Source organism: Ceratotherium simum, chromosome 28 (assembly GCF_057802395.1).
Source record: "Ceratotherium simum simum isolate JZ-2026a chromosome 28, ASM5780239v1, whole genome shotgun sequence".
Classification (NCBI taxonomy): Eukaryota; Metazoa; Chordata; class Mammalia; order Perissodactyla; family Rhinocerotidae; genus Ceratotherium; species Ceratotherium simum.
In genome coordinates this window covers 34,453,194-34,465,681 of record NC_141927.1, presented here as the reverse complement: position 1 = coordinate 34,465,681, position 12,488 = coordinate 34,453,194, and the positions used below count along the sequence as shown (strand labels likewise).

General features: G+C 56.1%; 1 protein-coding gene across 2 annotated transcripts in view; it reads right to left on the bottom strand.

Annotated features, from left to right (window-relative positions):
* The window catches only part of ADGRA2 (adhesion G protein-coupled receptor A2), a 33,546-nt gene extending 27,244 nt beyond the window's left edge, over nt 1–6,302 (bottom strand). The window contains exon 1 of one of the 2 annotated variants that reach the window (XM_004428852.3): nt 5,788–6,302. In XM_004428852.3, coding sequence (XP_004428909.2) covers nt 5,788–6,050 — 263 coding nt within the window. In that variant the 5' untranslated portion in view covers nt 6,051–6,302. The remainder of the gene's footprint in view (nt 1–5,787) is intronic. The other variant, XM_087418506.1, reaches the window with a different exon arrangement.
* Nucleotides 6,303–12,488: the final 6,186 nt, after the last annotated feature.

The window sequence follows — 12,488 nt, the reverse complement described above, 5'->3', positions numbered from 1 at the left end:
TATACGTGTACTTGTTGGGCTATCATTGCGGGTGGGCCCCCCTTTTCCCTGGCTCATGTATCCAAGTGGAGGAAGTGGATTAGTGTATCTCCTCTGCTCTGTCCCAGGGATGACGTCTCTGGTCTGTGTGGGAAGAGGCTGATGGGTGCAGGAGCCCTGGGGTCTGGCTAGGAGCTGTGTGGCCTTGGGCAGGGCAGCCTCTCTCTGGGGGTGTCCTTCTCGGTAAAAGGAAGGTCTGGATGAAGACCTCCACTCCTTATATTTGATGGCTTTTCCCAACCTGGATACCGAGTCTCCTGGAGCCTGAAGTCTAGAGTTTCTGCCTCACCACACAGTTCCCAGCAGGCAAAGAGCTCTGGGGTCGGGGAAGGGGGGCTCTCAGACTTTCCCTTTCCAGCTGGGAGATGTCTGGCCCCTCAAGTTCAGGCTGGAACTCCCTCCTGAGGCCGCTCTTTCTGGCTGTTCCCTTCTCCTCTGTGACAGATTGGTTCCCCTGCTCCTCACCTGGCCCCATCCATCTTGCACACCCCTTTGCTGCCCCATCCCATCTCTCCCCACTCCCAGGGCTGGGAAAGCTGGGCCTAGGAGGCTGCCTGAGTTAGCTACACTCCACAGTTTCTCTGCTCCCCCACCCCCATCATCCAGTCCTAAAAGCAAAGGAATGTTCTGGAGTTTGGGAAGGATGGGGGCCCCCGGAGGAGGGAGGAAGGGGAGGAGGCAGCTTTGTCCTGTCAATGTCTGAGCTCTAAATAGCACAGAGCAGCTGGGCTGGGGGAATGAAAATAAACAGCCCCTCTGAACAGCCCCTTCCTAGCAGTTACTGGATTTTCCTTCTGGTCCCTCAGCCCGGGGCCATTTCCCTCCGCTCTCCTCCCCTGCTCTGTCTGGTCCCAGGGAGGCACTCGGCAATCTCTACCGCAGGGTGATGGGGAGTGAGGGGTCCTGATCCAGGCTGTGTGGCATTGGGGAACTTGCCTCCCCTCTCTGGGCTTTGGTGAGGAGAGCCCACTGAATGGAAGGACAGGGATCAATCCAGAGGTGGTTGGAACTTTTTTCTCTCTCAGAAAAGCATTCTTATCCCAATGACTCCCATGTGGCATAAACTCAAAAACACTCCCTCCCTTTAAAAACATGACCCCAAATTTAAGGGTCAATTTATGGTTAGGTTCAAATTACACTGGTTTGCCTGTGCCTGTGGGGAAAATTCTCAGACTCACCCCCAGGACTAGGGATTGTCCCCCATTCCCGACACAGAGGGGTGATCCATGGTAGCCAGCAGGAGGGGACTTCCTTGGGGCTCAGGAGTAGCTGGGTTCACGCACGCTTCTGAATAAATCAGGCCAAATGACCCACTCTGGGTCATGGTCCCACTGTGGGGCTGAATTATGGGTGCGTGTTGTCTTTGGAGCCCAGCACAATGGCCTCTCTAGTCTCTTTGGCGCAATGAGGACTCAACCAGTGACCAGAGGGCACTGTTCTCTGCCCAGTGCTGGCCTGAGCCGGGACCACGGACCCTGACATCCTGCACAAGAGGGAGCCCTGAGGACAGGGGTTCCCAGGACCTCCGGGAAGGGCAGGCTGCCTCCAGCTCCCCCAGCAGGTAGGTGGGAAGAGTCAAGGAGGGACCTGGGTTTCTTCTGGGCCCCTCACTTCAGACAGGCAGGGGTCCGGGAGCCCACATGCGGGGGGCTGCAGCTGAGACCTCGCACCATCGGGAGGGTCAGGGACTGTGTTGGGGTCTCCAGGCTTCCTCCCACCTTCTGTCTCCTGCCTCTTCCTTCTTTCTCTTTGCTCTCTCCCCCTCCCCCCCTCTCCCTCACAAAAGCTCTCTGTACACAGCCACTTCCTCTGGCTGCTGTCTCTGAGCCCAGACCTTATGAGAACCATATGGGGGAAAGAGGGTGGAAGAGAAGGGGGTGGAGAAGCCGGCATGGCCCGCCCCTCCAGCCAGCATCTTTCCACTCCCCTCAGGCTGTGTGCATGGCAGCTGGCACACTTTGCCCCAAACTCCCCTAACTGGATCCTGAGGACCGGGATGAGGGGCACTGAGGGGAGGGCCCAGTCCAGAGCTGGAGGTCCAGAGGGAGATCTGTGCTCAAGAACCACTTCCCTGAGGCTTGAGAAAGCACAGGGGCTGTGAGGGGGCCTCCCCTCACCCCATGGTGCTCCTGAAGACCACCACACGCAGCAAGAGGTCCCAGCCACTGCTAGGCACATCTGTGTGGCAAACACCCCTTCTCCCCTATGTGGGCAGCCTATGTGGTGGGCACCCCCACCTGACATGGGAGGCTGAGTGGATGAGGGTTTGTCAGCTCTGGAAGAATCTGGAGTGACCCACTCCATGCCCACCACCCTCCCCACCCAGCCTTGGAATGTTCCCAGGTCACAAAGGCCTAGGACCTGCTGGGAAGGAATTGGGTTTTTTAAAGCAGCTTTTGTGCCCATTGGGTCCTGAGTCCAGCCAGGTGAACAGGGAGTCCCTCACCTGAGAGGAACACTAAGAAAACCCACTGGCTAACCCTGATGCCGGCCTCAGCTAGCTGCGTGACTGTTAGCAAGACACCGGCCCAGTTTGCTCAGCTGTCAGACGTCGGGGCTGGACTAGCTGATCTCTAAGGCCCTTTTCAGTGCAGACGTTCTAGGAATTTATGACTGGATGGTATCCTCTGAGGGGCTGCTCAGATGTCCTGGGAGGTCCTCATAGGAGATTTCCTTCTGGAGTTATCTATTATCAGTCCTTGCCTTGAATTCCCTATCATCCCCCCTCCCCCTTGCTCTAACTCCCAGAGCTGAGAACCAGAGGGCAGGCCCATCAGCTGCTGCCCAGGGGTGGGTGGGGGTCCACAGGGGTCTGCATCTCCCTGTCTGTAACAGCCACCCCCATGAGACCTGTCACGTCAGGGGAGGCCCATACAGGCTCCTGCTCTGGATAGGAGCATTTGTACCCATAGCCGCCCTGCAGACTGGGCCGCGAAACTGGGGGGTGGGGCGGGACAGAGGGATCAGGAAGGAAGCCAAGAGTTCTGCTTTCCTGGAAAACTGCGAATGAAAATCCATTAGAGGAAAATAAGCAAAGCATGGGGAGAGGGGCAGCAGTCTACAAAACAGAAGGCAGAAGTGGAGGTAACAGGGGAGGTGGAGGGGCTGTCATGGAGGTAAACAGGACTGCTCACAGAACTGAACCACTTGGAGGCCTTCTCTGAGTGGGGACAGGAGGCTCCTTGCAGACAGGCACCTTATCTAGCACTTTCTTCGCCTGAATAGTCTCAGCTCTCGAATCTGCCAGGCTTCCCAAGGTGGAGTCTGGAGTTGAGTCCCCTGAGGACCCCGTGAGCAAGGTGGTGTGAAGGGGACCTGCTGGAGGCGGGAGGATAAAGCCACAACGCAGGCTCAAGTCCTGCTGTTTGCACCAGGTGGTGGGCTAAAAGGTGAGAGGGGAAATTTGTGTGGGAAAGAAAAGAGAAAGGGGGAGGAGTTTGGAAGGGTGTGGAGAAGGCTGCTGTGCTCTTAGCCTCTTCCTTTGCTGCCAGCCCTCTGTTCCTTCTTCCCTCAAGACACTTGGGGCTGGAGACCAAGCCCCAAGAAGAAAATCCTTGCCCAGCTTCTGCTGAAGAACTTGGGTTCTTTTTCCTTCAGAAGCCACCTGGGGTGGGGAGGGGGGCAGCAATCAGGATGATGTGGAGCCTGGGCGGAGAGGCTAAGGAATACATCTGTGGCTGGGATTCAGTCACCCTCCAGGCTGATGGGCCAGTGGGCTCTCAGGGGCTTCTCTGGCCTGCCCTGTCTGTTATCCCTGTGGGGGTGTCCAGCCAGGCTCAGGGGCCTGTCCCTTGGGAAGTATCTTAAGCCAACTACATCAGTGGCCTGGGACAAAAGGGGGGCCTTTCCTCTGGGGACAGTTTGGGATGGGAAGATGAGGCTGCAGCCATGTTTGCTGCCACCCTGTCATGATATATTCTCACCAAGAGCTGGCCCCCCTCTCTCCCTGGAGTGGCGTCGATGGGAATTAGCCACGGCTGGAAAGCATTAGTTGCCAATCATTCTAAGATGTACTGCAAAACCACCTAACATTTTCCCCCTTTCTTTCTTTTCCCTAATCCCCAAAAACAGACATGCGGAGAGACAGCGTTCCACATACGTGTGTGAGCACAGCCACAAGATCGAGTGTACACACACACCTCTCTCGGAACTGAATTATCATTGCCTGGTGGAGACTCGCACAGACACCCGCCCAGCTATTCACACAGCAAGCATTTTTCTCTTCCAGAACTGAGTGGGCTGGGGAATGCCCAGGCCTGTCTGGACCCTTCAACACCAGGGGACACTCAGAGGGACCTGGAATGAGCGGCCACAGATGCCTTCGCAGGCCATGGCCATGGCCATGTCCATGTCCCTGAGCTGCTGGGGTGTGGGAGAGAGCAGACACACTGCTTCCACCCCCCTAATGCGTGCGCACACACACACACACACACACACACACACACATACACACACCCCAGCTGGAGAAAATGCAGGCCAGGCGGCCAACGTCAGAGGCTGACCAGTCGTGTCCTGTCAGGAAGCGGGCAGCCTCTGAACTCACCCAACCAGAGGCGTTACTGTATTGTTCTGGACACAATCGGATAGACTGTGAGCCAGCCCCAACTCCGGGCAAGGGGCGGTGGGGAAACGGTCGCCACTGGGGTCAGAAGGACAGGGAAGGGGAAGCAGCTTGCAGGCTGGATCCAGGACAGGAAAAGAAGGGTCCGCCGCTAGGGCCGGACCCTCCACTCCACGGCGTGCGTGGAGCCCCGAGCACGTGGTCAGCACAGGAAATCGCTGCGGTGGGGAGGGGTCGCTAATTTTCCCGCGGTTGCGTGGACTTCAGACCCCCATCGAGGAGGCTTGGGGTCGGGTTGCAGCGCAAAGAGCCGCGCTCGTGGCCAGCAAAGTGAGGGCTTAATAAGGCCGTGGCTGAGAAGGGAAACGGGATGACGGAAGGAGGCTGGGAGGCAGCCGCCTTCCCCTCAGCCAGGTTTCTTTCTTGCAATCTTTGCGCGAGGAAGTCAGTCGAGAAACAGCCAAAGCTCGTGTTGTGTTCAGGGGAGAGAAGGAAAAGGGAGGGATGCAGGACCCGGCGCAGAGCTCATATCACAGATGCGCGCGGCGGCAGAGGGGCCCAAGAGAAATCGGGACGCCGGGGTCTCATTCACACCGAAGAGCCTGCATCCCCAGGACAGACTTTTCCGAGCCCACCCTCCCGCCTGCCCTATGGAGACGGGCTGGAAGCGGGGCTGGCAGCCTCGGGGGACGGATGGGGCGCCCCCCACTGGAGGAGCCAGGCCCGCTGGGTGAACCCGGGAGACTCCTCCAGTCCCGCTCCGAACGCGTCTGCGGTGGTAACGGTCACCTATTGGACCGCGGGCGTTGATCTTTCCTGAGCCTTCTCCCATCCCACGCACTTGGGGTCCCCAAGTCCGCAAAACCAGCCCAGGCTGGAAACTCGAGGGGCGTGAGGGCCCCGCCAGCACGCATTCCACTTCACCTGCGCAGGTGAGTGGGCGCCTGCGGTGCCTCTCTCTGGGGGCGCACCCGCTCCCTGAAGCCCCTTCCTCCCTCCACACTCCTGGACCCTTAATCTTTCCCCTACCTCTCCAAGCCTCCCTTCTCGGCGCCTGGACTCAGGCCTGTCTTAGAGTCTCTGAAGTGGCGGCATCGTCCCCGTTCCCCTCTTCTCGCCCCTCCCGTCTTGTCTCCGTTCGTACCCCCGTCGGGACTCGGGCCGGGCCGGCCGAGTAGGGTACTCACAGGGTAACGGTGCCATTAGGCAGAAGGCCGGGCTCGGGAGGCTCCGGGAGGTCCCCGCCGCCGCACACCACCCTCCTGCGCGCCGGGTTGGGGGCGCCGCCGCTTAGTCCCTTGGGCCGCTCCCCCGAGCACTTGCAGCTGCGGATGGGGACGGGGCAGCCGGGCGCGCCCCGGATCTCGGGCGCCAGGAGCAGCAGCCACAGCAGCAGCGGCAGCAGCAGGCGCGCGGGCGCCTCCCGCATCCTGCGTCCCCCGGCGCCCATCAGCCCATCGCCCCGCGGGGACCCACAGCGCTGGGGCCCGTCTGCGCGCCGGCCGGAGGGACCCGGGCGTGCGGGAGGCGTGCTCAGCGGGGGCCCGGGGCGCCCGGGGGCGGGGCGGGGGGCCCTGGGCGGAGGCAAGCCCTGGGGTCCCCGCCGCCGCGCCCCGGGGGCATGTCCGGCGAGCGCCCCGGCGGGGAGGACGCGGGCGCGGCTGTCAGCGCAGCGCAGGCGGCCCCCGGCGGCGCGGCCCGAGTCTCGGCGCCCGACACCCGGGCCGGGCGAGGCCGGGCCCCTCCGCGTCGCCTGCTCGCCGAGCGCCGGGCTGGGACCTAGCGGATCGCGCCGGGCTCCTGCTGCCGCCGCCGCCGCCGCCGCTCCGTGCCATGGATGGAGGCAGCTCTGCGCGGCGCCGCTCCCGCCGCCGCCAGCCTCCGCCCGCCCTCCCCGCGCCAGCCCGTCCTCCGCGAGGCCCTAGCGCCTCCCGATCCGCAGCCAGGCCGCTGCCCTCCCCGGAGCGAGAGCGGGCCGGCCGGCTCGAGGCCCCGCGTGTCCACTGCACCCGCCCCGAACCTAGACTCCTTCTCCCTCCCGCCCCGCTCCCCCGAGCCAGGACTCTTCCTCTCCACGACCCGCCTCAGACCTCAAAGCCAACCGCCATCACTTTCCACAAAACCCTCCCTCGTCCCTGCTCGTCTGCCTGCGCCCGAGGTTTCTGGAGCTTTCAGTGACTTGCGGGCTTGGCCAGAGACGTCTGGCGCTCCATGTTTGGGGTTGAACTTTGTTCACCGCTCTGGGGTTGCTGAGCCTGGTCTTCCCTCGGCCCCTGACCTGATGGGCCAGTCTGGAAGCCGTCTGTCCCTCTCACAGCCCTGCTCCAGCCACTGCGGAATACAAACCAGAGACTAAGGAGGCTCAGACCCTCCTTAGCTGCTGCGGTGACCTCGCCCAGCGGGGAGTGTGTGTCATTCGGCCAAGGAGAGGTCAAAGGCCAAGGCAGACAGGGTGGCTCTGGCCTCTGACCTTCTCCACATCCCTGTGTGTATGTGTGTGTGTGTGTGTGTTTGGGGGGCAGTGGGAATGAGGGAAGCCAAGAAGAGGAAAAGCAGGGATCTGTGCCAGGGCGTGGAAAGAGCACTGTACTGGGAGTCAGGAGAGCCTCATTGTAGACAGTTCTGTCTGACTTTGGGCACAGCCCCTAACATCCTGGGGTATCTAATCTCTGGGGTCCAAATGGGGCCCTGCCTGCCCCCTAGTTTATGAATGTGAGTTGTGGCATGAGCATGAGTGAGTGAGAGAGGGGGCACTCCGTTTCCACAGGCAGAGGGCTGGTGGCTTTGGGTGGGGTCTGACCTTGACAACTGGGGATGGGGATGAAAATGGCAGTCTGAGACCCAGTGTGGGTCTCAGATAGACTATAATGCAAACTGGGAACAGGGCTGCGGACAGAGGGAAAAGAGAAGTGTGACCCAGTGTGTCTGCTTCCTCAATTTGCCCACAAAGGCTGACTTTGTTACCACTTACAGCCTTTGCTGCTGAGGGGCAGGCTGCCTAGTTTGGGGGGTCGCTGGGCAGGAATCCTGTTCCCCATCCTTCACTGTACCACCAAAGTGATTGCTACGGTGACCGCCACCTTCTTTCTGTGCTCTTGGCCCTGCCGGTGTGGGTGGCACCTTTACCAGTCCGGTGGCCTTTCACCCGAGTCTCCCACCCCCCTTTGCAGGGAAGCGGCTTCTGGCCTTTGCCCATTGGCGGCAGACACTGGGCCCAGACGCTGGCTTCTTCACTTTCCCTCTCTGGCTCCACAAGTGTCTCCCAGTTGCAGGCTCTGGTTCCTTCAACTTCCAAAGATAAATAAATAGTGATTGCAAATGGAGGAAGAGAGGGGGGTGGACTCCCCCAGCAGGAGCCCTCGGCAGGCGGCAGGCAGGCTGAGACTGCATTCCTCAGGAAGGGTTGAGAAGGGAGCCACGGCCCACAGGCAGGGTCTGCCGTCCAACCTTCCTGTTCGCAGGCAAGGAAAACTGCTCAGAGAGAAGAGGAGAGGAGGCCTCTGGCCTGGTCACACAGCTTCTCCGTCGTTTCTTTTTGCTAAATGAAGATACCCAAAGTATGGAAAGGAATTCCACGGTAACACCACTCTCTGGGGCTGAATAGAGGCCAAACCACATTGAATGAGGTGATGCTTCCCCACAGGTGGGAATGAGGTGCATGGTGGAGACATTTATACAATGCTGTCCTGTCCTGTTGGTCATTGCTTTTGGCTTCTATACCCACCCAAGGAGGTGACTGGGGCAGGGGCTACTTTCCCATTTTACACGTGTGGATGAGGAAACCGAATCACTGAGCAGTAACCAGCCAGGAGTGGGAACTTACTCTCTGATTCCTTTTTGTGTGTGTGTGTGAGGAAGATCAGCCCTGAGCTAACATCCATGCTAATCCTTCTCTTTATGCTGAGGAAGACGGGCTCTGAGCTAACATCTATTGCCCATCCTCCTCCTTTCTTTTTTCCCTCCCCAAAGCCCCAGTAGATAGTTGTATGTCATAGTTGCACATCCTTCTAGTTGCTGTATGTGGGACGCGGCCTCAGCATGGCCGGAGAAGCGGTGCGTCGGTGCGTGCCCGGGATCTGAACCCGGGTCTCCAGTAGCGGAGCACATGCACTTAACCGCTAAGCTACAGGGCCTGCCCGCTGATTCCTTTTTTTTTTTTTTTTTAAAGATTTTATTTATTTTTTCCCCCAAAGCCCCGGTAGATAGTTGTATGTCATAGCTATATATCCTTCTAGTTGCTGTGTGTGGGACGCAGCCTCAGCATGGCTGGAGAAGCGGTGCGTCGGTGCGCGCCCGGGATCCGAACCTGGGCCGCCAGCAGCGGAGCACGTACACTTAACCGCTAAGCCACCAGGCCGGCCCCGCTGATTCCTTTTTAAATGCTCTTTTCTCTGAGCCACTCAAAGCCTCTCCTATAGGAAGCTTCCTGGTTATCTGTCCTCAGAGGTGCAGGGTGGAATGAATGAGTTGCCTACATGAAAATCTTTTTGTTTTGAAGTTTGTTTGAGACAGAAGAATGACTCAAACTTAATTCCCAACCTCAGGAAATCTGGCTAGGGGCTCTACCAATTAAATACACCTTGATACTGTATGGTAAGCTCTTCAGTGGAGTAGGGATAAGGTACCATGGTCATAGAGATGAGGCTGAATTAACCCTGACTGAAGCAAGGGAGGGGGCCTTACCAAAATGTTAGTACAATCTAGGGCCGAAGTGTAACTCACCTGACTCTACTAGACCCTAATTATTCCCTTACTGTCTGGGGGCTCATATCTGCTACGCCCCTCTCAAAAGAAGTTTGCCTTTGCCAGGTGCTAGCTGCTGGCCAACCTCTCTTTTGCCCCCAACTTCAATGCTGATCCATCCCCCTGATTAGGGAGTGGCTGGGGCCTCTTACCCGGTGATAGACCAGACCATCCATTAGGAGCAGCTGGGAGTGGAAGATGACATAATGGTCAGTGTCCCCTCCCTCTGACCAGAGCCACCAAAGGAGGACCCACACATCAGGGTCCTGAGTGCTTATTATGTGTAAGGGACTTGTTGACTACATTTTACAAGAATTACCTCGTTTAGTCCTCACAACAGGGTGAGGATGACTGTTTTAGCAGACAGGGAATTGAGCCGTGAAGGGGCACCTTGATAGTCACTAGCCCAAGGCTACACAGCAAGATCTGAAGCAGGTACTCTGGATCCCGAGTTCACAGTTTTAACCACCATGCTCTAGAATTTCTGGGGGAGGAGAAGGGCTCTCAACAATTTCCCCAAGAGGTTCGCTTCCACTTGAGGTTTTCTCGTTTTCATTCCCTGCCCTCCCTGAGCTAAACCTTTAAAGACGTCCGCTCCCAAACCATAGCTGGGAGGAACCAGGCCCACCTTCCCTTATTCTAACAGAGTCAGGGAAGGCAGAAACTTCCCACAGGAGCTTTGACTCGGCTAGAAGAAAGTAGGGGTGAATAAAGACTGCAGGAAGACGACAAACATGTATGGAATCTAGACAGCAGGAGGTAACACTTGCCAGCTCCAGGCCCTGCTCTCTTCTCCCCACTGTCTGAAGGTCCCACCCGGGATCTTCACCTCTTAATTCTTAGGTTTTCTGTCTCCCTCTGTGCCTTGTTGCCTTTAAGAGGCAGGATCCTAACACAGACCCAGGACAACAGTGGGCGAGATAATGGCCCATAATTGGATCGATAATGCAAATGTGACATTTCTCCAGGGCTCCATTAGCTTGGAAGGATAGTGGAGGTATAGAGGCTGTGACCACTCCCCGCCCCCCATTCTCTCACCTCCCTCCCAGGATGGATCTACTGGACCATCCTCTGAGCTTTCTGTCCTTCTCTTCCCTGTCCTGTACATCCCTGTGGGGACTGGGCTGAGCTGCTTGTCCTGTTGGAACATTTACACTAAGTGTTCATGGCAGAGAAATGCTCATGCCTCAGCCAGAAGGAATGAAGAAGAACTGTGGGAAGCTACCCAGGTAACTATTTGGGCCTGCGACGGCTTCCCTTTGGTGATCAGATTCCACCACATACACGGCACATGTGTATAATTTAGACGCTCCCACAGGAAAGGGTCATAATCTCTTTCTCTATTAAAATCTGACTCATCCTTTAAGTGAAATCTGCTCACACTCTCACAGATGACGGAATACCTCCTGCACTCTGAGCACAGTGACTAAGGGCAGGGACTCTGAAGCTGGATTCAAGTCCTGGCTCTCCATTTTACTGATCTGTGACTTTGGGCAAGTCACTTAATTTACCTAGGCTCAGTTTTCCCATCTGTGAAATGAGGGATAAAAAACAGTATTTTCTTCAGAGGATTGCGATGACGATGTCAGTTGCATGTAAGTGATGCCTGTGTGGTACGTAGTCACGTGTCGCTTATCGATGGGGATATGTTCTGAGAAATGCGTTCTTAATTGATTTTGTCATTGTGCAAACATCATCGAGTGTCCTTACACAAACCCACATGGCATAGCCTACTACACACCTAGGCTATGTGGTACTCATCTTACGGGACTACCATCATGTATGTGGTCCATGGTTGACCAAAACGTCTTCATGCAGAGCATGACTGTATATACAAAAGTATATTCGGGTTTTGTCCTTGGTTCCTGACCCAGAGCTCCTAAAACTCTTAGAATTTCCTGAGTGACAGGCGTATCTTCTGCTATTCGTAAGGAGACTCTGCACACACCTGAGTTTATGCTAATGAGGTGACTTAGGGTGGTACTCCTAGATAACCTCAGGATGGGGCTGCTCACCAGAAAGACCAAGAGATTAGAGGGTTGGCACTGTCAGCCCCACCAAACGACCTCTAGGAAAGGGAGGGGAGGCTGGAGATTGAGCTTTATAAAAATTCTTAAACAATGAGATTCAGAGCTGCTGGGTTGGTGACACATCAAGTTGCCAAGAGAGTGGCACATCCAGAATGCACATGGAAGCTCCATGCCCTGTATCCCCATCCCCTGCGTCTCTTCCATCTGGCTGTTCCTGAGTTGTAGCCTTTATAATAAACCAGCAAATGTAAGTTAAGTGTTTCCCTGAGTTCTGTGAGCCGTTCTAGCAAATTATCGAACCTGAGGAGGGGGTCATGGAAATCTCTGATTTATATCCAGTCAGTCAAAAGTACGGGTGGCCCAGGATTGCAACTGGCATCTGAAGTGGAGCCCTTAGCCTGTGCGGTCTGCACTACCTCTGAGCAGTCAGTGTTGGAACTGAATTAAATGGTAGGACACCCAGTAGGTGTTGGAGAATTGAAGAATTGATTGGTGTCGGAGATCACCTCAGCCTGGAACACACGAGGACTCGGTAAATATTAGTAGGACTCGCTGCTGTTTTTCTTATTGGGACCTACTTAGTTTTGTCCTGTGTTATAGTTCACTGTTTACATATTTGACTCTTCCACTCAAACGTAAGGTCCCAGAAGAGGGAATTCGTTTCTTTATTGCTCTGATTCCCAGCCTCTTTTAGTGCCCAACAAATAAAAGAGACATTTATTTAACTTGTACAAAGTGTTGCTGAGGTCTTGGTCATTTATTTAAACAACACTTATTGAGCATCTTCTACGTGCCAGATACTGTTTCGGGCACTGAAGATACAGCAATAAACCAAAAGAAAATCTGAGGCTTCACAGAACTAACATTATAGCAGAGGGAGTCAGGTACTATGTAAATAAACAAATAAACACGTATAATCTAGTAGATGGGGATAAGATCAATGAAGCAAAATTAAGCAGAGTAAGGGAATAAAGAATGAGGGGTAGATCTCGCTGACAAGGTGATCTTTGAGCAGAGTTCTGAAGGAATGGGAGCAGGCCCCAGGGATTTTGGGGGTCAGAGCATTCCATGCAGAAGGAACAGTGAGTGGTGGTAAGGTGGGTGAGCGTTGCTGT